The 27,388-nt window shown below is 45.7% G+C and overlaps 1 protein-coding gene across 2 annotated transcripts in view; it reads left to right on the plus strand.

Annotated features, from left to right (window-relative positions):
- Positions 1-27,388, plus strand: part of FAM219A (family with sequence similarity 219 member A) — a 339,450-nt gene that overhangs the window by 288,418 nt on the left and 23,644 nt on the right. For both annotated transcript variants that reach the window (XM_030192852.1, XM_030192853.1), the window contains exon 4: positions 10,139-10,219. In XM_030192852.1, coding sequence (XP_030048712.1) covers positions 10,139-10,219 — 81 coding nt within the window. The remainder of the gene's footprint in view (positions 1-10,138; positions 10,220-27,388) is intronic.

Below are 27,388 nucleotides of genomic sequence, written 5' to 3' on the forward strand. Positions count from 1 at the left end.
TAGACTGAATCCTGAGATTGTTGATGACTTCAGATTAAAAAATCATAGCAGTGCTTCATAGGGCATATTTCTCCCCTCTAGGGCATACAGAATGGGTTGTATTTTGTACCCCTGGACATTTTAACAGGGTGGATTAGGATGCCTTGGGGAAGTAGAAGTCAGCTATTGTTGGGGTTGGAAGGGTGCATATAAGTACATCAGTATTGCCATACTGGGACAGACCAAAGGTCCATCAAGCCCAGCATCCCAAAAAGTACAAACATTCTATACTGCTTATCCCAGAAATAGTGGATTTTCCCCAAGTCCATTTAATAATGGTCTATGGACTTTTCCTTTAAAGGGTGGTGGTGGTGGTGGTAGGAGAGTTTATTGTAGCTGCTCATCATTGTTATTATTGTTTTCTATTTGTAATGTTGCACAGCATATTGTTCCCTTTTTATACTTTAATAAAAAGATTTAAATATAAAATCATAAGTGCATAAGCCTGAACCACCCAAGCAGGAAGAAGTCAATGGCCTCCTTTCCAGCCACCAACATCTGCATTCTTTGTGCATGCTCCGTTCTTTTGGAGGGGCATTTTCAAGATGACGTCTAAATCCGATTTTGGAAGTGTTGTGAAATCCAGTAGCAAACATGGCTATTTTCACACCAAAAAAAAGTCCAACTTTTTGTTTTGAAAATGGTCATTTGCTAGACGTTGTTGTGCGTAAGTACATAAGTAATGCCACACTGGGAAAAGACCAAGGGTCCATCAAGCCCAGCATCCTGTCCACAACAGCGGCCAACCCAGGCCAAGGGCACCTGACAAGCTTCCCAAACGTACAAACATTCTATACAATCAAGCCATTGTGACATCACTAATGAGGTTGGCTCTTATTGGTGGAATGAGCCACTATGACATCACAATAGGTTAAATCACTGCTCTATGTAATAAAAGTGAGCCAAGTAGAGGACATAAGTACATAAGTAATGCCACACTGGGAAAAGACCAAGGGTCCATCGAGCCCAGCATCCTGTCCACGACAGCTGCCAATCCAGGCCAAGGGCACCTGGCAAGCTTCCCAAACGTACAAACATTCTATACAATCAAGCCATTGTGACATCACTAATGAGGTTGGCTCTTATTGGTGGAATGAGCCACTATGACATCACAATAGGTTAAATCACTGCTCTATGTAATAAAAGTGAGCCGAGGACATAAGTACATAAGTAATGCCACACTGGGAAAAGACCAATGATCCATCGAGCCCAGCATCATGTCCACGACAGCGGCCAATCCAGGCCAAGGGCACCTGGCAAGCTTCCCAAACGTACAAACATTCTATACATGTTATTCCTGGAATTGTGGATTTTTCCCAAGTCCATTTAGTTATGGACAAGTTTATGGACTTGTCCTTTAGGAAACCGTCTAACCCCCTTTTAAACTCTGCCAAGCTAACCGCCTTCACCACATTCTCCGGCAACGAATTCCAGAGTTTAATTACGCGTTGGGTGAAGAAAACTTTTCTCGGATTTGTTTTAAATTTACTACACTTTAGTTTCATCGCATGCCCCCTAGTCCTAGTATTTTTGGAAAGCGTGAACAGACGCTTCACATCACCTATTCCACTCCACTCAATATTTTATATACCTCTATCATGTCTCCCCTCAGCCGTCTCTTCTCCAAGCTGAAAAGCTCTAGCCTCCTTAGTCTTTCTTCATAGGGAAGTCGTCCCATCCCCGCTATCATTTTAGTCGCCCTTCGCTGCACCTCATTGCATCTATCGTTTAGGACCATTTTCAAAAAAATAATCCATGGAAAAAACTTACAAAAAAACCATTGGGATGTATGGGGGGGCCAGCATTCTTAGTAGACTGGCCACACAGACATCCCAGCAAAGCAGTAGGGCACCCGAGGGGGCACTGTGGAGAACTTCACATAAAAGGTCCCTTTATTCCTTTATATTGTACAAGCCATAAAGCCCGTTAAAACGGGCGACATTTTGTTGTGAAAAATGTAATGAAATAGCCAAAGCAAGAAATGAGAGTGGATGTCTACAGTACACTTTTATATATTACGACCCTCCTCTCTCCCCGGCCCCCCTTCCAGCCACCCATGTCCAGCGACCCTCCTCTCTCCCCTGCCCCCCCTGCAGCCACCCATGTCCAGCGACCCTCCTTTCTCCCCTGCCCCCCCCTCCAGCCACCCATGTCCAGCGACTCTCCTGTCTCCCCTGCCCCCCTCCAGCCACCCATGTCCAGCGATTCTCCTCTCTCCCCTGCCCCCCCTCCAGCCACCCAGGTTGTCCAGTGAATTCTTCGGGGCAGGCAGGAAAGATCCCCAGTCTTGTCTGCCCGCTGCCGGCGCAGACCCTCCCCCGCTGCCGGATTGCTCTTCAAAATGGCCACCGAGACTTCCAGCGGCGGCCTCGCGAGACTTCTGCTGAAGTCTCGGCGGCCATTTTGAAGAGCAATCCGACAGCAGGGGAGGGTCAGCGCGGGCAGGCAAGACTGGGCATCTTTTCTGCCTGCCCCGAAGAATTCGCTTGACAATCTGGGTGGCTGGAGTGGGGGCAGGGGAGAGAGGAGAGTCGCTGGACATGGGTGGCTGGAGGGGGGGCAGGGGAGAGAGGAAGGTCGCTGTACAGCACTGCGTACGTTTAGTATAGCGCTTTAGAAATGATAAGTAGTAGTAGGTGTTGCAGTTATGATCAGCTGACATCGGGAGAGACCTGTGACGTCGGTCACTGTTCATTTATATAGTAGGATAGTGAGCCCTCCAAAAACCTAATATACCCAACTGTATACCAGTACAATAGCCCTTTGGCCTGCAAGTGTCATCTATATGTAAGTACAGTAGGTATTAGAGTTTTTTTGGAAGGCTCACATGGTCCACCACAAGTGTACCAGTTAGAGTAGGGTATGGGCCTGGGTCCCCTTCTCTGCCGTTCACTGCACTGACCACTAGGCTACTCCTGGGACCTGCCTGCTGCTGTATCTGAAACTGTCATAGAAACTGGTATGTACTGTCACTGTCACATCTTAGAGGACTGGGAGGGGGGTCAGTGACCACTGTGGGAGTAAGGGGGTTATGCCTTAATCAGTGGCGTTCCTAGGGGGGGGCGCTGGGGCCGGTCCGCCCCGGGTGCACGCGCCTGTCAGCGCTGCTCGTTCCATGCTCCCTCTGCCCCGGAACAGGTTACTTCCTGTTCCGGGGCAGAGGGAGCATGGAACGAGCAAAGCTGACAGGCACGCGGCACCCCCCCCCCCCCCCCCAGCAGGTAAAAATGCACCCGGGGGGGGGGGCATCGGCGATCCACCCCGGGTGTCAGCCGCCCTAGGAACACCACTGGCCTTAGTCACTCTAGTAGTCATTTAGTCAATTAAGGCACCTTTTGTCACTTAGTCGTGATTGAAACTGGTCTAGCCAAAGAGTCTTCATTTTGACCGTAGACGTTTTCATTTTTTTTTCCATGTCCTGCCTATGTCCCACCTAAAACACACCCCAATCCAGGAATGAAAAACAAAAATGAGAAAGTTACAGTGTCTTTATATCGCTCCATGGTGGTCACCGCATCTCAAAAAAGATATAGTGGAATTAGAAAAGATACAGATAAAGGGGATGGCACAACTTCCCTATCAAGAAAGGCTAAAGCAGCTAGGGCTCTTCAGCTTGAAAAAGAGACGGCTGAGGGGAGATGTGATAGAGGTCTTAAAATATTGAGTGCAGTGGAATAGGTAGACGTGAATCGCTTGTTTACTCTTTGTAAAAATATTAAGACTAGGGGGCATGCAATGAAGCTACTATGTAGTAAATTTAAAACAAACCGGAGAAATATTTCTTCACTCAACGTGTAAATAAACTCTGGAATTCATTGCCAGAGAATGTGGTAAAAGCAGTTAGCTTAACGGGGTTTTAAAAACGTGTGGATAATTTCCTAAAAGAAAAGTCCATAAGCCATTATTAAGATGGACTTGGGAAAAATCCACTGCTTATTTCTAGATAAGCAGCATAAAATGTATTGTATTGTTTTGGGATCTTGCCAGGTTCTCATGACCTGGATTAGCCACCATTGGAAACAGGATGCTGGGCTTGATGGACCTTCGGTCTGTCCCAGTATGGCAATACTTATGTACTTATTTTTTTTTGTTACATTTGTACCCCACGCTTTCCCACTCATGGCAGGCTCAATGCGGCTTACATGGGGCAATGGAGGGTTAAGTGACTTGCCCAGAGTCACAAGGAGCTGCCTGTGCCTGAAGTGGGAATCGAACTCAGTTGCTCAGGACCAAAGTCCACCACCCTAACCACTAGGCCACTCCTCCACTGTTGCTACTATTTCAGATTCTACATGGAATGTTGCTATTCCACTAGCAACATTCCATGTAGACGTCGGCCCTTGCAGATCACCAATGTGGCTGCGCAGGCTTCTGCTTCTGTGAGTCTGACGTGCAGGACGTCAGACTCACAGAAACAGAAGCCTGCGCAGCCTTCTACATGGAATGTTGCTAGTGGAATAGCAACATTCCATGTAGAATCTCCAATAGTAGCAACATTCCATGTAGAATCTCCAATAGTATCTATTTTATTTTGTTACATTTGTACTCATGGCAGGCTCAATGCGGCTTACATGGGGCAATGGAGGGTTAAGTGACTTGCCCAGAGTCACAAGGAGCTGCCTGTGCCTGAAGTGGGAATCGAACTCAGTTCCTCAGGACCAAAGTCCACCACCCTAACCACTGATAAACACTACAAATTTGATTTTTAAAGCACCTAAGTTTGAAAGGGCCACACCATTGTTGTTACCAGCACATGCTGGTTCTGTTTTGGGTTCTTGCCAGGTTCTCATGACCTGGATTAGCCACCGTTGGAAACAAGATACTGGGTATGATGTTCCTTCTGTCTTTATCAGTATGGTAATGCTTATGTTCTTGTATTTTATATATATATAAAGTGCATAAGTATTGCTCCTGTTTTGAGATAGATAGATAGATCTGAAAACAGAGGACACAAAACTGTTAGATGGTTTTATTTTCAATAGTAAAATAATGAAATATTAAATAAGGTTTAAATTCCATATATCTTTTAAGATTTTATAAGCGTGTATATCTGTCTATAGCATCCATCTGTAGTTATCTGTAAAGATAAATGGATAGACAGAATCACCTGCATTCTTTTCAGGTTCCAGGAAATCAAACCTCCTAAGATTACTTTTGTTAAACAAAATACATCCTGAGACAAATAACCTCCTGCCCCCAAAAATGTGATTGCTTATCCGATTTTGACCTTCATAACAGCTGACGAGTGCAGTGGAGTGTAGCATAACAAATGTTTCTCTGCCTGCTCTTTCATGTTTTCTTATCCACTTACCACCTTTCCTTGTCACTTAGAAACCATATTTTTAAGACACCGCAGAGCTTGGCTTCCACACTCAAAAAATCTCCTTCTTGTCTGGCTTTAGTTGTTTGATAAATGTACTGCTTTGGTGCCAAGGTGTAGTTAAGGGTCGCTGGTTGATAGTGCTGTGTTCTGCCAGCTAGTGCAAATGGGCTCATAATGATTACCAATAAAAAAAAAACATCAGGTATATTAATTGCAAAATCACATCTCCCACCTCTCTTATCTGGTGTTTAATTGCACCAATGAATATTATTTGTTGCATTTGTATCCCATGTTTTTCCCCACCTCTTTGCAGGCTCAATGTGGCCGTACAATACATCATGGATACTGGAAATGAGAAGAGGATATACATTTGGTTTTACAGAAGGATTTGGGTTACATTGGTTATGAAATATTAGATAAGTGGTATTGCAGAACACATTAACATACATTAGGAATACAGATAAGTGGTATAGCACTATCTGTATAGTAAATCAATACAGCTTTAAAGACAGCACTGCAAACAATAAAATGGGAACCTCGACTGGGGGAGGCAGATCATTAAACAGAACAAGTTGGACTACGATCTGTCCCTACATAGGATTACCATATTTTGTCCCCCAAAAAGGAGGGCTCATGCCCAGTGGCGTTCCTAGGGGGGCGGACACCTGGCGGGCGCCCCCGCCCTCCCGGGTGCAGCGCCCTCCCCCGATGCAGCGCAGACCCCCCCAGCGAAAGACCCCCCCCCCCCCCCCGTGAAAGAGCCTCCCCCGGGTGCATGCCGCTGGGGTGGGTGCCGCAGCGCGCACCTGCTGTGAGTTTACTAACTTTGCTCGTTCGCTGCAGCTCCCTCTGCCCCGGAACAGGAAGTAACCTGTTCCGGGGCAGAGGGAGCTGCAGCGAATGAGAGAAGTTAGCGAACTCTCGCAGCAGGCGTGCCGCGGCACCCCCCAGCGGCATGCACCCGGGGCGGATCGCCCCCACCGCCCCCCCTTGGTACGCCACTGCACATGCCCCACCCCCTTTCACACCCACCACGCCCCCTTTGACGCCCTCGCTCCGCCCCGTCACATTTTCCCCTCCCCCCTGTCACACACCCCGTCACTCCCCCTCCCCGTCACCCCCCTCCCCTTATCTTACTAGAAACAGGAAGGAAGAAGAGGAGCTCGGCTGGCGGGGTTGGGGTCCCCCGCCAGCAAAGGTAGGCGACGGCGGGTTGGCGGCGGGAGGGGGGGTCCAGGGCCAAATCTACGGGATCCAGACCCCCGTGGCCCCATGTAAGCTACACCCCTGATTTCAACTAGCCAAAAATGGCTCCTGGCAGGTTAAATTGCCTGGTTGGGGCTAACTGGTTAGCACCGCTGAAAATAATTGGTTAGCACCGAACTCAAAAACGGCTATTTGGGGGAGTTCCAGGGGTGGAGTCAGCACTTTGGTAAGTTCTGATATTCAGAACTTAACTGGACAGGTTTATCACACAAATAGGACTATACAAAAGTCAGTCCTGTCTTTTTGCGGTAACCCATAGCTGATTAAGTACTGAATGTCACTCTTAACCAGCTATGTGTTAGCCGGCTCCACAAACCCAGAAATTCAATGCTGGTGCCCAGACAGGGCCCAGCATTGAATTTCTGGGTTTAGCGCAGGAAGTGGTCAGCAAAAGGCTAATTGCCACCAGCTGAATATCGGGCCCAAAGAGTTCATTTACAAGAATGAAATATAACGAAAATGGAAACAGAAATAACTAGAATTTAATAGTTACGTATTAGTGTTTAGAATGTAACAGAACAAAAGATCAGAATAAAAGTTCTATAAATACTAGAATGAGCTGTAGTCAGATATCAATTAGAATAAACACACACCCCCTAGGATTAAATGCCTCCTGTTTGACCCCCCAGTAAGAAAGCGATTACAGATCTTGACTTATACAATCTGGGTATTTGATCGAAGTCTCTTCCTTCTCAGAAGGAATGGTTTTACCTTGTCACACCCAGTGCTCACAATTGATCTTAAGCTGTTGCTGACGATCTGATGTGTTCCAATAATAACCAGATGAAATCTGAAGTGAATTTGTAGAAGTTGATGGTGGGTAGTGTAGCTGGGTCACCCATCCAGGACCCAGCCAGGCTCGACCTTGCTTAGCTGCCTCTTCCTCCACACGACTGTTGCCTTCACTCCACAGCAATCTGGCTCCTCTAAGCCTTGGCTCCAGGCCCTGCGAACTCCCAGGACTTCCTCCTCCCTCCCTCCGTTCCTTTCACAGAGGCACATTCAAAGCCCAATGTTTATAAGTAAGAGCTTTTATTTTCTTGCTTCAAATCAACAAAACACCCTTCACTCCAGGTTGTTTAGGCTAGCAGCCCAGAGCACAATTCAGGTTCAAAAACAGTCCATATAACTTTACTTTAGCTCAGATGACTTCACTTAGGGAACAGTACATTATCAGAGGGAAAAACCCCAATAGCTTGGTAGGTTGCAGCCCAGACCTTTTTAGTATGAAACAGTTTACACAGTCTTTCTTGTACCTTCTTACAGCACGGTTACACAGCTTTATTCCCACCTGGTTCAGGCTGGGGTTTCAATTGTGCCCAGCTCTCTTTCTCACCCACAGGCTGCACCTGTTTCCTCTTTAGTAGAGATTTCCCCCAGTGCCTTAGCCTCTCTCCTCCGGTCTTCCACCAGTCTCTCCAAGGTACAGCTAGCCACCCTCTTACAGCAGCTTTTTGGGTTTGAGCCAGGGCTCCAATATCCATCTGTTCCTCCCCTAGCCCTTCAGTAATCTCCATTTTATCCTTCTCTCTAACTTCCCCCGCCCCCAATCTCTCCAGCTGGCCCTCATCACCTTCCTCAGAGACCATTTCCCAATCTTCTATCTCCTCCCCTAACTCTTGCACAGCCAGGTGGGGAAGAGAAGGATTCTGGGACTGGTAGTTCCTCCCCTTCTTCCTTAACCCAGCCAACCTCTCTGCCTCCGGTAGCCCAGCTTTCTGGATGTGGGTGTTGTGCACATGAAATCTGCCCTGTTGGGATTCCCCAGCTCTCTGTACCCCCTTTCTTCGTGCCTTCCTGGATCCCCTTTCACCTGCACTCTCACAGTAGTTTGCCAAGGCAGATGTCCTTTTACATCATTTTGATCTCAGGAATGTCTCTGATGATCTGATAACATCACAGAAGGTGATTGGCTCGTGTCCTTCTGTTACGGCTTGACAAACCACGGGAATGTCTTTTGATGACCTTCTCAAGGATTTTACCCGAATGCTAGGTTCCAGGCAGGCTGAATCACTGTACCCAAGGGTCCTTATCACATCTGCAAAATTCCTTCCTGTTTGCATCAGCCAGATTGCTATCTCGACAACTCTAACAGGGTCACAAGTTCCTTTCTTCAAAAAAGCACACCTGGTCAAGTTTTGAGTGTAGCAGAGAGCACTGTATATTCTGTGTGTACAAGCTGTACCACATGTCTGGTATAATCAAGCCGTATAATACACTGGTTATGTTGTGGCAGGGGCTTTTTTTTCCCTACACTGTGATATGCTATTTTAATTTGCTTTAGGAATGGGTTAGTGAAAATTCAATAAAAGTTCTTGGACAAAAAAAAAAAAAAACCCCAAAAAAGAGAAGAAATATGCAACTTACATATGCAAAAAAAAAAAAAAAAACGTGCCACTCTTTTTTTTGAATGTGTTTCTTTGTAAAATAGTTGCTTTCACTGTGCCCTTATGGGTACTGTACAAAAGGCTCTACATTTGAATAAATAACCTTGCTAATTGTAAATGTCCCAGCTTGGGTGTTCTTTTTTTCTACATAAAAGCCCTATGGAGTGGAGGAGTGGCCTAGTGGTTAGGGTGTTGGACTTTGGTCCTGGGGAACTGAGTTCGATTCCCACTTCAGGCACAGGCAGCTCCTTGTGACTCTGGGCAAGTCACTTAACCCTCCATTGCCCCATGTAAGCCGCATTGAGCCTGCCATGAGTGGGAAAGCGCAGGGTACAAATGTAAAAAATAAAATAGATACTATTGGAGATTTTACATGGAATGTTGCTATTCCACTAGCAACATTCCATGTAGAAGGCTGCGCAGGCTTCTGTTTCTGTGAGTCTGACGTCCTGCACGTACGTGCAGGACGTCAGACTCACAGAAACAGAAGCCTGCGTGACCACATTGGTGATCTGCAAGGGCCGACTTCTATATGGAATGTTGCTAGTGGAATAGCAACATTCCATGTAGAATCTCAAATAGTAGCAACAGTGGAGGAGTGGCCTAGTGGTTAGGGTGGTGGGCTTTGGTCCTCAGAAACTGAGTTTGATTCCTACTTCAGGCACAGGCAGCTCCTTGTGACTCTGGGCAAGTCACGTAACCCTCCATTGCCCCATGTAAGCCACATTGAGCCTGCCATGAGTGGGAAAGCGCGGGGTACAAATGTAATAATAATAATATGCAAAATCAGGAGTCATACAGGCTGTGCCATCAAACTTACAAAGTGAAACCACCCTTTTTTGAGTACATATTATTTTTAAATGGTTTCCTCTGTCGTGTGTGCCCCCAAATATATATTTTCCATTGTGCTGTATGTTAATTAACTTTTTGTAAAATACTATTGCAGTTTGCATGCATGAACCTAAATGTCTGTTTATGCCCTAGACGTATTTTACAAAATTGGGTTTCATATGTAAACGGTATATTATTACCCATGAAATCTGATACAGTTTTCTATGACGGACCCGTTACTTGCAGTGATATACTTACTTGCATAATAATGCTTTTCAATTTTTTTTTTCAGACTGGTTGTCCCAAATAAAGGCTATTCATCCCTAGATCAAAGTCCAGATGAAAAGCCTCTAGTAGCACTGGATACAGACAGGTGAGTATGAAGGAAAAGAAAAACAAAAAAGAACCCATATAATATGAAAAATAAGTTTTATTAATAGGGCGCCATTAGAGGTCATGCTGAGGTCATATCCAAGAAAAAAAAAAAACACGACCAGTAACCGAAATCCAAAGATGGTACAGAGGGTGGTAGATTTTGATCAGAGGGACTTTGCACAGTGAGGTGGAATGAAATAAAAACTGGTTTATCCTGGTTGCAGCCTTGAGGGAGCCATGGACTAAGTAATAAGCTTTGAGGAAATATTTTTTCACTCAACAAATAGTTAAGCTCTGGAACTCTTTGCTGGAGGATGTGGTAACAGCGATTAGCATATCTGGGTTTAAATAAGGTTTGGACAAATTCCTGGAGGAAATGTCCATACGAGAATGGTAAGGGTTTTGCGTTACAAGACGTATGAGGAGAGACTTGATGACCTGAACATGTATACTCTGGAACAAAGGAGAAACAGGGGTGATATGATACAGACGTTCAAATATTTGAAAAGTATTAATCCGCAAACGAACCTTTTCCGGAGATGGGAAGGTGGTAGAACGAGAGGACATGAAATGAGATTGAAGGGAACCAGACTCAAGAAAAATGTCAGGAAGTATTTTTTCATGGAGAGAGTAGTGGATGCTTGGAATGCCCTCCCGCGGGAGGTGGTGGAAATGAAAACGGTAACAGAATTCAAACACGCCTGGGATAAACATAAAGGAATCCTGTTCAGAAGGAATGGATCCTAAGGAGCTTAGCCGAGATTGGGTGGCAGAGCCGGTGGCGGGAGGCGGGGATAGTGCTGGGCAGACTTATACGGTCTGTGCCTTGAAGAGGACAGGTACAAATCATAGTAGGGTATACACAAAAAGTAGCACATATGAGTTTATCTTGTTGGGCAGACTGGATGGACCATGCAGGTCTTTTTCTGCCGTCATTTACTATGTTACTATGTCTGCTGTTGAGCAAGACATGGGAAGCAACTGCTTGCCCTGGGATTTGTAGTAAGGAATGTTGCTGCTATTTGAGATTCTGAATGGAATCTTGTTACTCCTTAGGATTCCACAATCTTGCTATTCTTTGGGGTTCTACGTGGAATCTCGTTACTCTTTGAGATTCTGAATGGAATGTTGGCACGATTTGGGTTTCTGCCAGGTACTTGTGACCTGGGTTGGCCACTGTTTCAGACTGAGATCAGAAGGTTCAGCAAAAGCATGGTGTACATTATCCCCTGATAACTCAGCCAACATAGGTGCCTGGTCCTCAGGGCAGAGGGTCTCCTGACTCCAGAGTATCCATGCTCCTCTGCAGGAGTATTATTGATGCCTTTGATATTAAAAAAAAAAAAAGTCCACATTGCCTCAGTTCCACACCTTTTCCTTCCCCTGATGAAGTTCTTGCTGGTTTCAAATAGACTGAAAGCCCAAGGAATAGGAAGTGCCCTGCCTAGTCAAAAGCAATATCAAAATTGTAGGACGGTTATATGCATTGATTGCCAAGTTCCAGTGAGTCATGAAGGACCTGCAGGAATCTATCTTAATTTATATACCACCTAATAAATCATCTCTAAGTGATTCACAGCTTCATACTGTGACATAAAAGATTTCACAATTTCATCTTATCTGACCCTGTAATAATCAACCATGGAGTAAGGATTGTAACTTTATAGATCTTGACTAGATATCCCTTTTTTTAATCAAGTTTAAGGTACTGGTTTACAAAGCCTTACTTTCTGGTTTGCCAACCTCCCTATTCAATATCCTAACCCTATTCCCTCCTGCCGGGGCACTGCAATCACAAAATGACCATTTAACATCCCAGGAGTGTCTGGAAAATGCTCATGACATTCAACATTTTATTGCTTTGTTCCATTGTTGTGAACTCAGTTCCATGACACATTTAAGTATAAACTTCCTTGTCTAAATTTAAAGTTGGGTTGAAAACTTTTTATTTCTCTCCGGCATTTGGGGAGTAATTGGTGAACTGGCATCAGGCATGATAGAGAGGTGGCAGTTTTTCCTCCTTTATCTTTTCTTCCTGCCCTGCCCTAAAAAGCGTCATAAAGCAGCATTTGAGCGTTTTTCTCATCAAAATGTCCAAATCCAGTATTTTCAAAACCCATGATCCAGATGTTTTTCTATGCAGTTCGTTGGCAGTGCGTCCAAATCTCATTTGGGTGTGTGTTAAGGGTGGAATTTGAGCATTCCTAAGACCTGGACGTTTTTCAGCCATAATGGAACAAAATTAAAACACAGAAGTATTGGACAAAACTTCAGCAAAACTCTGAACTGTAACGTCAATAATGAGCTGAATTTACTTAAACACTTAATAAATATAGAGTGTGGTATCAATTCTTTTTTTTCTTATTTTCAATTCAATTCAAAGTGGAGAAAAAGACCTCAGCAGTCTCTGCATGGCGATACTGTGCTCAATGTGCTCAAACGCCAGCAATCTTTGGACTCCGTTATAATCACTGGTCCATAGGCGCCCCGTATAAGAGGCTTGGGGAGGCTAAGCCTCCCCAGCCCGCCACTGCCCCGCCCCCCGCCGCCGCCCGCCGTACCTTTAAATATTACAGTTTTGCTGGAGTCGCGGGCAGCCGGCATTGAAGACATCGGCAGGCTTACGCCGGTTCCAGCAGCCTTCCCTCTTCCCTCGTTGCAAGTCGGATGATGGCTCCGCCCTCTTCTGACGTATTTCCTGTATCTACGAGGGCGCAGCCATCCGACTTGCAATGAGGGAAGAGGGAAGGCTGCTGGAACCGGCGTAAGCCTGCCGATGTCTTCAATGCCGGCTGCCCACGACTCCAGCAAAACTATAATATTTAAAGGTACGGCGGGGGGGGGGGGCAGGAAGGAAACAGGGCAGACGGGAGAGGAGGGTTGCTGCACATGGTGGAAGAAGGGGAGAGGAGGGTTGCTGGATGGAGGGAAGGGGGAGGAGGGTTGCTGGACATGGTGGAAGAAGGGGAGAGGAGAGGGGAGGGAGAGGAGGGTTGCTGGATGGAGGGAAGGGGAGAGGAGGGTTGCTGGACATGGTGGAAGAAGGGGAGAGGAGGGTTGCTGGATATGGTGGAAGAAGGGGAGAGGAGGGTTGCTGGATGGAGGGAAGGGGAGAGGAGGGTTGCTGGACATGGTGGAAGAAGGGGAGAGGAGAGGGCAGGGGAGAGGAGGTTGCTGGATGGAGGGAAGGGGAGAGGAGGTTTGCTGGACATGGTGGAAGAAGGGGAGAGGGCAGGGGAGAGGAGAGTTGCTGGACATGGGTGGATGGAGGGGGAGGGGGGGAGGAGGGTTGCTGGACATGGAGGGGGAGGGAGGAGTGAGGAAGGAGATGAGATAACAGAAAAGGAAGAGAGTAGAAAAACTGCACATGGATGAAGAAAATAGGCAAAAGCTGGATCCACTGGACAGTCAAGTTTGCGGAGGACCCAGCTTTTACTTACGGATGTAGGACAAGAAATGAAGAAAAGGCGGAAAGTAAACAAATAAATGGAAAGGAAGCCCTGGAAACGGAGTTAAGAGGACAGATAGCAGCAGAATCGGATACTGAGCCAGCACAATCAGAAAACAAAGTCACCAGACAACAAAGGTAGAAAAGATCATTTTATTTTCATTATAGTTTTGGAATATGTCCACTTTGAAATTAGGTGTTCAACATTAAAAGTTTATTTACTTATTTATGACATTTTATCCCACATTAAACATGAATTAGGATGTTTTGTGGCTCTACATGAGAATTGTGATATTATGATCCCTTGTTTCAATATTGTTGACGGTCTGCATTTTCCGTATGGGTGGTATTTTGGTGTATTAGGTTCTGCCCAGTGTAATATTTATGGTACAGTAAGGTTCAGAGTGTGTTTTTGCACAAAGTTGTGCATAGTGTTTTGCAGTTGAGCGATTGTGGTTAGTATATGCTTTGAGCAACCACTTTATTCTTTGACATATGATACATATCTAATATCTAAATTTAATAAAAGGTATTAATTGTGACATTTATTTATTTTTTTTTTCTGTGTGTGATCAGACAATTATGGATTTAAGCTCCACCCCTGGCCCCACCCCTAACCCCACCCCCTTTAGCCTCCCCAAACAGTTAGGCCACCGACCGCCTATGCACTGGTCTCAAAAAACTCCACCCATATACAGTAAAATATGTGAAATACTAAATCGTGATGTTTAAGTAACGGAGTCCAAGGATTGCTGGCGTTTGAGCACATTGAGCACAGTATCGCCATGCAGAGATTGCTGAGGTCTTTTTCTCCACTTTGAATTGAATTGAATTGAAAATAAGAAAAAAAGAATTGATACCACGCTCTATATTTATTAAGTGTTTAAGTAAATTCAGCTCATTATTGACAAAAGTAAAACATCCAGGACAAAAACTAAGACATTTTGAGCTAAACCTGTTGTAATAATGACTCTGCTACCAAAAGTACCCTAAATTATTATTATTAGCATTTGTATAGCGCTATCAGACGCACGCAGCGCTGAACACCTGACATAAAGAGACAGCCCCTGCTCAAAAGAGCTTACAATCTAAATAATACAGACAGACAAGACAGTTACGGGTGAGGGAAGTAACGGGTGAGAAGGGAGGAAGGGACAAGGGGAGGGCAATTGTGGCTAGGAGCTAAAAGCAGCAGTGAAAAGGTGGGTTTTCAGCATAGATTTGAAAACAGGTAGAGATGGAGCTAGGCGTACAGGCTCAGGAAGTCTATTCCAGGCATAAGGTGCCGCGAGAGAAAAGGAGCGAAGCCTGGAGTTAGCAGTGGAGGAGAAGGAGGACGACAAAGAGAGTTGTCCAGCGAACGGAGTTCACGGGGAAGAACGTAGGGAGAGATGAGAGTGGAGAGGTAATGGGGGGCTGCAGAGTGGATGCATTTAAAGGTCAGTACAAGAAGTTTAAACTATGCGAAGGAATGATCCCTCTTTACTCCCCCAGTGGTCACTGATCCCCTCACACCCCCCAAAATGTAAAAGAAACAATACATATCAGCCTCAGATGTTATGTCCAGTCCTATTAGAGCAGCAAGTAGCTCCCTGGGGTAGCTCAGTGGTCGGTGCAGTGTACTGTAGAGAAGGGAATCCATGCCCATAGCCCACTCTTACCTGTTACACTTATGGTGAAAAATGTGAGTCTTCCAAAACCCACCAAAAACCTACTGTACCCACATATAGGTTACCTGCAGCCATTAGAGCTATTGTAGTGGTGCACAGTTGGGTACAGTAGGTTTTTGGTGGGGTTTTGGGGGCTCATTATACAGTATAAGGGAGCAACGGTGAGATGTGTACCTGGGAGGTTGTAGGTGAAGTCCACTGTAGTGCCCCTAAGGTTCTCTGCTGGGATGTCTGTGTGGCCAGTCTACGAAGAATGCTGGCTCCTCCTAAATCTCAATGGCTTGAATTTCTGTGTTTTTTGACAATGGACCAAAAAGAAAAACACTCAGAGCACAGAAACATCTAGCAAGTGGCCATTTTCAAAAAACAACGATAGATATTTCCTGTTTTGAAAACGGCTATATTTGCCATTCACATTCTGGACATTTTGAGCAAAACGTCCAAAGTCGGATTTAGACGTCGTATCGAATTTGCCCCTCGTCACGTATAGTAAACTGTTGTGATGGCAGTAAATAAAGTCCTTAATAAACAATGATGGTTATACCAGTGGCGTAGCCACAGGTGGGCCTGGGTGGGCCAGGGCCCACCCACTTAGGGCTCAGGCCCACCCAACAGTAGCACACGTTTAGTGGTAGCTGGTGGGGATCCCAAGCTCCGCCAGCTGAAGAATTCCCCCTGATGCCAATGAAAACGCTACTCTCCACGATAGCGGCACCTGCGCATGCTCAGTTTTCAGTGCATGCCTGCTTCAGACTCCCAAAGTGGAAAGAAGCATTTTCCTGCCGGCTGACATATTTTTGTGGTGGTGGGGGGAAGGGGGGGGGGGGAACACTTGGTGCCCACTCACTTCTTGCCCAGGCCCACCCAAAATCTATTGTCTGGCTACACCCCTGGGTTATAGCATGTGTAGTTTTGCTGTTTCAGGTTATTTTTGCCTCCATAAACCATCACATCTAAACATTTTGATCACCGAGTAGCTTTTCAGGCAGTAATATGACAAGTGTATTTGCCTTTAAAGCTTCGGTGTAGCGGTTGTCTCCTGAGCAAACAAAATCACTCTGCAAATTCTGCAAAAAACAGCTCGTAAAGTGGGAAGAACTCTTTTTTTTTTAATCAAAATTTATAGCTTCCTTAGTAATTTGTTGTGTCATCCTGTGGCTATTCTGATTGCCTTGGCACATTGCCCTAATATTATTCAAGTGCCAATAAATTGCAAGGGCCATAATTAACTTCAGATCCAGGTTCATTTTTAGTATAAGCAGATCAAGTGTTTCAGGATGCCAGTAGAGATGAGTGATAAGAACCAGACAGAAGTACCACACATCCATTCAAGTCTTCCTTGGCTCCGGAGGAGTTTGAGCACTTGCTGCATTGCCTGACGCTTTATAGGACACAGTGATGTCAGCGCTGATCAATTTCACAACGCCATTGATTCAGGCAGTGGCGTACCAAGGGGGGGGGGGGCGGTCCGCCCCGGGTGCACGCCGCTGGGGGATTTGTCGCGGCGCGCGCCTGCTGCGAGAGTTCGCTAACTTCTCTCGTTCGCTGCAGCTCCCTCTGCCCAGTGTTGCCAGGTGGGCGGTTTTACCGCCCAATTAGGCGGTTTTCCGTGACCCGCCATGGGAAATTTTTGCCCGCAGCGGGTTGCGGTTTTTTTGGGCTTCTTTTCTGTTTTTTGGGCGGTTTTTTTCAGCTGCGGGGGGGGGCCGATGATGTTCTGGGCGGGGCCAATGACGGGGGAGGCGGGGCCGATGACGGGGGAGGCGGGGCCGATGACGGCGAGGGCGGGGTTGATGATGGCGGGCGGGGGTGATGACGCGGGGGTGGGGGTGTCGGCGGCGGGGTTTGAGTTTGGGCGGGTTTTGGGCTGGATTTAGGCTAGTTTGGGTGGGAAAAAAATTTTCCACCTGGCAACATTGCCTCTGCCCCGGAACAGGTTACTTCCTGTTCCGGGGCAGAGGGAGCTGCAGCGAACGAGCAAAGTTAGTAAACTCACAGCAGGCTCGCGCTGCGGCACCCCCCCCCCCCCAGCGGCGTGCACCCGGGGGGGCTCTTTCGCGGGGGCGGGGGACCATGCTGCATCGGGGGGGGGGCGCTGCACCCGGGGGGCGGGGCGCCGCCCCGGGTGTCCGCCCCCCTAGGAACGCCACTGGATTCAGGGCATCTGCTTTCACATATTGAAACTGCAACATTAAAGGTTTGTTTTGGGGTTTTTTTTTTAAATCTATTTAGCAGGTGGATTAATCCTGCCTCTTTAGCAATAATCATTGCATTATCATAACTCCTATGGGGTCATATGGCAGGACATTTACCCTCCTTATTTAGCAGAATTCAACCTCAGCCAAGAGGTCAAGGAGGAGACCATCCTCAGGTCATAGCTCAAAACCCCATGTTGTTTTTTAATTTTTGTATTTATGCTTTTCAAATCATCGCTACAATGCAAGTGAATTCGGAAATCACAAACAAAAATCAGGAAATAAACTATAGAAAGGAAACTTGAAGCACAATAAGTCCATTATATAAGGAAGATAAGTAATACAACATATAATAGAAGACGAACTGAATCACAAGGTTGAACAGTAGCAGTGTAACTAAGAGGGGCATAATCGAACGGGGGCGGCCATCTCTAACGCCGGCCCCGTCAAGCGGCATACCCGACTGTATTATCGAAACAAGACGGCTGGCCATCTTTCGTTTCAATAATACAGTCGGGGCCGGCCAAATCTCAACATTTGGCCTGCCCTTAGAGATGGCCGGCGTTAGAGATAGCCGCCATTGGTTTTCGCCGATAATGGAAACTAATGGCGGCCATCTCAAACCCGGCCAAATCCAATGCATTTGGTCGTGGGAGGAGCCAGCATTTGCAGTGCACTGGTCCCCCTCACATGCCAGGACACCAACCGGGCACCCTAGGGGGCACTGCAGTGGACTTCACAAATTGATCCCAGGTACATAGCTCCCTTACCTTGTGTGCTGAGCCCCCCAAAACCCACTCCCCACAACTGTACAACACTACCATAGCCCTTACGGGTGAAGGGGGGAACCTAGATGTGGGTACAGTGGGTTTCTGGTGGGTTTTGGAGGGCTCCCATTTACCACCACAAGTATAACAGGTAGGGGGGGATGGGCCTGGGTCCGTCTGCCTGAAGTGCACTGCAGTACCCACTAAAAACTGCTCCAGGGTCCTGCATAGTGCTGTCATGGAGCTGGGTATGACATTTGAGGCTGGCATAGAGGCTGGCAAAAAATGTTTTTAAATTTTTTTTTTGGGGGGGGGGGGTTGGAGGGGGTTGGTGACCACTGGGGGAGTAAGGGGAGGTCATCCCCGATTCCCTCCAGTGGTCATCTGGTCATTTAGGGCACATTTTTGAGGCTTGGTCGTGAACAAAAAAGGACCAAGTAAAGTCGGCCAAATGCTCGTCAGAGCCAGCCTTCTTTTTTCCATTATCGGCCGAGGCTGGCCATCTCTTAACCACGCCCCCATCCCGCCTTTGGTACACGTCCGACACACCTCCTTTAACTTTGGCTGGCCCTGTGATGGAAAGCAGTTGAAGCCGGCCAAAATCGGCTTTCGATTATACCGATTTGGCCGGCCTTAGGAGAAGGCCGGTCATCTCCCGATTTGTGTCAGAAGATGGCCGGCCTTCTCCTTCAAAAATAAGCAGGCAAGTAGTCAGCCTTTACATCATATCCTAACCCCGAGATGCTAAACACTGGGGCCCTTTTATTAAGCCGCATGGGCACCTTCGCACGCCCAACGCACGTCAGTTTGGAATTACCACCCTGCTACCGCGTGGGCCGTTCAGAAATTTCATTTTTGACATGCGGCCGCTACTCGAGCCAGAAAATATATTTTATTTTCTGCCGTGCAGTGAAAATTGGACAGTAACGCCAACTTGACTCGCACAGGCGATTAAAACGAGAGACCTTCCTACTAAGTCAATGGCTGGCGGTAAGGTCTCAGACCCAAAATGGACGCACGCCAATTTTAACTTTGCCACACATCCATTTTCAACAAAAAATTTTTTAAAGGCCTTTTTTTTTTACAGGCGTACTGAAAATGGATCTGCACGCACCCAAAACACGCACCTACACTAGCGCAGCCCATTTTTCAGCGCACCTTAGTAAAAGGATTCCTGAGATGCTAAACCCCTAGGACACGGAAGAGCAAGGAACTGTTTAGAGTCAAAATAATCAAATTAGGATTATCCTCCAGTAAAATTGAACAAACACAAGAACATTTCAACATAAAGCTAGCAGTGAGGGCCAGGACCCTTGGTTTAAAAGTCAAAAAGTCCTGGTGCTTCTTCTGTGTAGCTCGACTTACATCAAGAAATGTATACGCCTTAGCTCCCCAAACAAGCTGATTCAAACGCTTGAAGTATAAACGCAGTACCAGGTTGTGATCACGTTCTAGCACAAAGGTAACATCCATAGTGGTCCTCTGCATAGCCACCTTCAAATATGATTAAAAAAACAGTTATTTATTTATTAGGATTTATTTACCGCCTTTTTGAAGGAATTCATTCAAGACGGTGTAGAGTAAGAATAGATCAAACATAAGCAGTAGGCAATTACAGCAGTAAAAATATTCAACTAACAATATATTTTTTTATTACATTTGTACCCCGCGCTTTCCCACTCATGGCAGACTCAATGCGGCTTACATGGGGCAATGGAGGGTTAAGTGACTTGCCCAGAGTCACAAGGAGCTGCCTATGCCTGAATTGGGAATCAAACTCAGTTCCTCAGGACCAAAGTCCACCACCCTAACCACTAGGCGCCACTCCGCTACTATTTGAGATTCTATATGGAATGTTGCTATTCCACTAGCAACATTCCATGTAGAAGTTGGCCCTTGCAGATCACCAATGTGGCCGTGCAGGACGTCAAACTCACAGAAACAGAAGCCTGCGCAGCCTTCTACATGGAATGTTGCTAGTGGAATAGCAACATTCTATGTAGAATCTCCAATAGTAGCAACATTCCATGTAGAATCTCCAATAGTAGCAACATTCCATGTAGAATCTCCAATAGTATCTATTGTATTTTTGTTAGATTTGTACCCTGCGCTTTCCCACTCATGGCAGGCTCAATGCGGCTTACATGGGGCAATGGAGGGTTAAGTGACTTGCCCAGAGTCACAAGGAGCTGCCTGTGCCTGAAGTAGGAATCGAACTCAGGCAAAAGTAGAGGCTGACCAAAGACGAATCACCACTGGAGATATGTATTCAACAGTCTTTATTATAATACTAAAAAGAAGGACCCGACGTGGCCCTGGAATCAGTCCAGGTTATCTGTTAAACTTGGTGATATTTCCCTTCAAGAGATCCTCAAGAAGAAGAGATCCTTTTTTTTTTCCCTTCTGTTATTGGAATTAAGTATAAGAAAATTCTAGAAAAATCTTCTGGGTACCAAGCTGTTCAATTTTGGCTCTCATTACCTGAGGGACCTGAGCTCTTTGACCTCTTAAGCTCCTTTTCATAAGGACTTAAAAACATATTTATTTTGGAAATATTTTACACCTGCATTTTGTAGAATATATTATGTTTCTTCTTTTTCTGGTTTAATATGTGATTAGTCTCTAACCCACTTTGAACCACCATTTGGTATGGGATTTCGCGGGATATAAGTGCTATGTCATATCATATCATATCACTTAACCAGCTAAGTGCCGACTCCGCCTCCAGAACGCCCTCAAAATAGCAGGTTTTGCGTTGAGTGCTAAATGGACATTTTGAGCAGCACATAAGCACCGCCATACTGGGAAAAGACCAAGGGTCCATCAAGCCCAGCATCCTGTCCCCGACAGCGGCCAATCCAGACTTCAAGAACCTGGCACCCCCCCCAAAAAAAAAAAAATTAATAATGTTCAATGGACTTTTCCTTCAGGAATCTGTCCAAACCCCCCTTAAACTCCGTAAGGCCAGCCGCTGCCACCACATTCTCCGGCAACGAGTTCCAGAGTCCAACTACACGCTGAGTAAAGAAAACCTTTCTCCAGTTTGTTTTAAATCTACCATATTCTAGCTTCATCTTGTGTCCCCTGGTTCTATTATTGTTTGAAAGTGTAAACAAACGCTTCGCATCTGTCCGCTCTACTCTGGTTAAAAGCTGCTAAATATGACCACTTGGCCCCGAACAAGCGAGAACGTTACGGGCCAGGAGCTGTTTCTGGCTGATTAAATCGTTCCAAATATCAACCCCTAAGAGGTAGAATGAGGGGGATAATGTTTGTGAATTTCCAGTAGAAACCACTGCATTTTCTTTTGTGTGCCTGTTATCAAACTAGCTTGCTTGTATGTATATATGTAAATATACTCAAATGAATTATAGAATTGATTTTTCCTCTTTCTTCTTAATTTTGCGATGATGACTTTGACATGTCCAGATACTCCTCCTCAGGATACTCTTCTGCTGAGGTGAGTTGAGGTCATGTGTCTCTTAAGAACAGACAGGCTGTTTCAGATGAGAGGTTGGAGATTTTTTTTGTTGCATTTGTACCCCACGCTTTCCCACTCATGGCAGGTTCAATGTGGCTTACATGTTATATACAGGTACTTATTGTATCTGGGGCAATGGAGGGTTAAGTGACTTGCCCAGAGTCACAAGGAGCTGCCTGTGCCTGAAGTGGGAATTGAACTCAGTTCCCCAGGACCAGAGTCCACCACCCTAACTAACCACTAGGCCACTCCTCCACTGTTGCTATTTGAGATTCTACATGGAATGTTGCTATTCCACTAGCAACATTCCATGTAGAAGTCGGCCCTTGCAGATCACCAATGTGGCCGCGCAGGCTTCTGCTTCTGTGAGTCTGACATCCTGCACGTACGTGCAGGACGTCAGACTCACAGAAACAGAAGCCTGCGCAGCCTTCTACATGGAATGTTGCTATTGCTAGTGGAATAGCAACATTCCATGTAGAATCTCCAATAGTATCTATTTTATTTTTGTTACATTTGTACCCTGCGCGCTGTCCCACTCATGGCAGGCTCAATGCAGCTTACATGGGGCAATGGAGGGTTAAGTGACTTGCCCAGAGTAACAAGGAGCTGCCTGTGCCTGAAGTGGGAATCGAACTCAGTTCCTCAGGACCAAAGTCCACCACCCTAACCACTAGGCCACTCCTCCTACTATTTGAGATTCTACATGGAATGTTGCTATTCCACTAGCAACATTCCATGTAGAAGTCAGCCCTTGCAGATCACCAATGTGGCTGCGCAAGCTTCTTCTGCGAGTCTGACGTCCTGCAGGACATCAGACTCACAGAAACAGAAGCCTGCGCAGCCTTCTACATGGAATGTTGCTAGTGGAATAGCAACATTCCATGTAGAATGTCCAATAGTAGCAACATTCCATGTAGAATCTCCAATAGTAGCAACATTCCATGTAGAATCTCCAATAGTATCTATTTTATTTTTGTTACATTTGTACCCCGCGCTTTCCCACTCATGGCAGGCTCAATGCAGCTTACATGGGGCAATGGAGGGTTAAGTGACTTGCCCAGAGTCACAAGGAGCTGCCTGTGCCTGAAGTGGGAATCGAACTCAGTTCGTCAGTTCCCCAGGACCAGAGTCCACCACCCTAACCACTTGGCCACTCCTCCAATCATCTTGTCCTACTTGACAAAATGATTAGGTACCTCATTCCTTGCCCACTATATACTAGCTCTTGGCCAGGTCTGTCATTAAGTACGCAAAACTGTTGTCCGGCCTATTAGTGATTTGGTTATTCTTTTCCCCTATTGTTGAAAGGCAAGCCTTAGCTACAGATTCCCACATGTGGCTCATCATTTTTATTTTATTTATTTATTAGGATTTATTCACCACCTTTTTGAAGGAATTCACTCAAGCGGTGTACAGTAAGAATAGATCAAACATGAGCAGGAGGAAATTAGAGCAGTAAAAATATTCAAACAACAATACAAAGTATGGCATAGTAACATAGTAGATGACGGCAGAAAAAGACCTGCACGGTCCTCCAGTCTGCCCAAAAAGATAAACTCATATGTGTATACCTTACCTTGATTTGTACCTGCCTTTTTCAGGGCACAGACCGTACAAGTCTGCCCAGTAGTATTTCCTGCCTCCCAATCACCAGTCCCGCCTCCCATCACCGGCTCTGGCACAGACCGTATAAGTCTGCCCTCCACTATCCTCGCCTCCCAACCACCAACCTCTTCCCCCACATGCTCCGCCACCCAATTTTGGCTAAGCTTCTGAGGATCCATTCCTACTGCACAGGATTCCTTTATGCATATCCCACGCATGTTTGAATTCCGTTACCGTTTTCATCTCCACCACCTCCCGCGGGAGGGCATTCCAAGCATCCACCACCCTCTCCGTGAAAAAATACTTCCTGACATCTTTTTTGAGTCTGCCCCCCTTCAATCTCATTTCATGTCCTCTCGTTCTACCGCCTTCCCATCTCCGGAAAAGATTTTTTTGCGGATTAATACCTTTCAAGTATTTGAACGTCTGTATCATATCACCCCTGTTCCTCCTTTCCTCCAGGGTATATATGTTCAGGTCAACAAGTCTCTGCTCATACGTCTTGGAACGCAAATCCCATACCATTCTCGTAGCTTTTCTTTGCACCGCTTCCATTTTATTAACATCCTTCGCAAGGTACGGCCTCCAAAACTGAACACAATACTCCAGGTGGGGCCTCACCAACGACTTGTACAGGGGCATCAACCTTCCTTTCTTCTGCTGATCACACCTCTCTCTATACAGCCTAGCAACCTTCTCGCTACGGCCACCGCCTTGTCACACTGTTTCGTCGCCTTCAGATCCTCGGATACTATCACCCCAAGTTCCCTCTCCCCCTCACTACCTATCAGACTCTCACCGACTAACACATAAGTCTCTCATGGGTTTCTACTCCCTAAATGCATCACTTTGCATTTCTTCGCATTGAATTTTAATTGCCAAACCTTAGACCATTCTTCTAGCTTCCTCAGATCCCTTTTCATGCTTTCCACTCCCTCCCGGGTGTCCACTCTGTTGCAAATCTTAGTATCATCCGCAAATATACAAACTTTACCTTCTAACCCTTCGGCAATTTCACTCACAAATATATTGAACAGAATCGGCCCCAGCACCGATCCCTGAGGCACTCCAATAGTCACCTTTCCCTCCTCCGAGCGAACTCAGTTTACCATTACCCTCTGTCTTCTGTCCGTCAACCAGTTCCTAATCCAGTTCAGCACTTCGGGACCTATCTTCAGCCCATCGAGTTTATTTAAGAGCCTCTTGTGGGGAACCGTGTCAAAAGCTTTGCTAAATCTAAGTAGATTACGTCTATAGCACGTCGATGATTCAATTCTCCAGTTACCCAATCAAAGAATTCAATGAGATTTGTTTGGCACGATTTCCCTCTGGTAAAACCATGTTGTCTCGGATCTTGCAACTTATTGGCTTCTAGGAAATTCACTATCCTTTCCTTCCTGCATTGCATCAAAGGACTGTGTGGCGAGGCTTGTCCAGAAGATACACAATCGTCTTCACTGGGGCCCTGTTCCACAATCTCTCACAGCCACTTGCGTACCATCTTGCCTCACTGCATCCACTATGGAGAAACATGGGACACTTTGATTTAGCGACTAAGTGGAGAGAGGAATGGAAATCGGTGCCTGTGGTCAATTCAACCCTTCTGGGTGACCTTACTATTTGACTGCCAGGATTTAATGTCCCCCCCTTCCCATCCCCGTCCCAATGGTCCCTCATCAACCTTTTGCAGAGAAAATACAGTATCTCATGTTGTTGATTCCTGTCTGCTGACTCAGCTGGATGGTGGCTTGGCAGCTCTTCATAGAGTTGATGAAGCTGCCATTGGCTGGCTGACTACACAAGGCACTGTTTGCACACAATAATGTTTATTTATTTATTTGTTGTATTTGTATCCCACATTTTCCCACCTATTTGCAGGCTCAATGTGGCTTACATTGTTCCGTAATGGCGATCGCCAGTTCTGGATCAAGAAATACATGGTAGTATTGCATTAAAGTTCATAAGTGACAGGGGATTAAGCAATCAAGAATAGAGAATTAATTTCGTAGTGAGAGATAAAGTGGTAATTGTGTTAAAGTTCATTAGTGACAGAGCAATATAAGCAGTCAGGTATAGAGAGTTCTATTATAAACTACTAAACGTATATGCGTCTCTAGAATAGGTTATATCACTGTGCCTCTGTCATTCTCCACTCTCTTATGTTCTGATCCTTGATTTCAGGCAAAACAGACATTTCAGCCGAGGAGAAGGATGAGGGAAAAGTTATGTAGAAGTGAATGAGAGGCCTCTGTAGGGTTAGAATGTATAGAACTGCAATCCTCAATCAGCCAAAGACAAACTTAAAAGGATTTAATTTCATCATCCCCCTTCCAGCACTATTCAGCTTATAAAGGACATCTTCCCATTCAAAGCCATTGGGAAAAAAAAATCTCCATACCTCGTTCTTCTGTCCCTGGGGTTTTGTTGACATTTGAAGGGACGGTGAGATAAAAGCCCTTATGAATAGCAGAAATACCATTATTTAATTTATGCTGTCAGAAGGACCAGATAGTTACAATTGTGTCTCTTAAAGTGTCTCTATTTTTTTTATTAAGAAATATGACCACACATATATTACCTTGGGCTCTGATCCAGGGTTCTCAGAAGACATCCAGATCTAGGAGGCTTCTGAATTCTCTGCGCTCTCTTTTTGCCTCCCGACCTGCTGCTTGTTCTTCTCGTATTTATTTAGAGCAAGCTGATTGCTCCAAACCCTGCCCCAGCTGTGCCCAAGGAACACCTGCTCATCAGAGGTAAACGTATATTGAGAAATAGCATCACACACACTCTTTTGCCTGTATATAGTTTGGGCAAGTTAAAAAGAGACCATCTCCACACACAAATGCAGTTTGCCAGTCACTTCACTTGCCCCTCAGAAGCCTTTAAAGAGTCATCTTCACGTAAGTACGTAAGTATTGCTACACTGGGAAAGACCAAAGGTCCATCATGCCCAGCATCCTGTTTCCAACAGGGGTCAATCCAGGTCACAAATACCTTGGCAAGATCCCCAAAAAGTACAAAACATTCTATACTGCTTATCCTAGAAATAGTGGATTCTCCCCAAGTCCATTTAATAATGGTCTATGGACTTTTTCTTTAGGAAGCTGTGCAAACCTTTTTTAAACTCCGCTAAGCTAACCGCCTTTACCACATTCTCTGGCAATGAGTTTAATTACACGTTGAGCGAAGAAATATTTTCTCAGATTTGTTTTAAATTTACTACATTGTAGCTTCATCGCATGCCCCCTAGTCCTAGTATTTTGGAAAGCGTAAACAGACGCTTCACATCTACTCGTTCCACTCCACTCACTATTTTATAGACCTCTATCGTATCTCCCCTTAGCCGCCTTTTCTCCAAGCTGAAGAGCCCTAGCCGCTTTAGCCTTTCCTCATAGGGAAGTCGTCCCATCCCCTTTATCATTTTTGTCGCCCTTCTCTGCACCTTTTCTACTTCCACTATATCATTTTTCAGATGCGGCGACCAGAATTGAACACAATATTCTAGGTGCGGTCGCACCATGGAGCGATACAAAGGCATTATAACGTCCTCATTTTTGTTTTCCATTCCTTTCCCAATAAGCTTCATTGAAAACACACAACGAAGAACAGACCATATGAAGTACCATGTGAAGCGTTTGTTTACACTTTCAAACAATAATGAACCAGGGGACACAAGATGAAGCTAGAATATGGTAGATTTAAAACAAATAGGAGAAAGTTTTTCTTTACTCAGCGTGTAGTTGGACTCTAGAACTCGTTGCCGGAGAATGTGGTGGCAGCGGCTGGCCTTACGGAGTTTAAGGGGGGTTTGGACAGATTCCTGAAGGAAAAGTCCATTGAACATTATACATTTTTGAGGGGGGGAGGGGTTTGCCAGGTTCTTGAAGCCTGGATTGGCCGCTGCCAGAGACAGGATGCTGGGCTTGATGGACCCTTCCATAGGTTTCTTTGGAACTTTGGGAGGCTAAGAGCTTTGAAAATGAGCCTGATAGTAACAT

This window comes from Microcaecilia unicolor, chromosome 2 (genome assembly GCF_901765095.1).
Source record: "Microcaecilia unicolor chromosome 2, aMicUni1.1, whole genome shotgun sequence".
NCBI classification, from domain to species: Eukaryota; Metazoa; Chordata; class Amphibia; order Gymnophiona; family Siphonopidae; genus Microcaecilia; species Microcaecilia unicolor.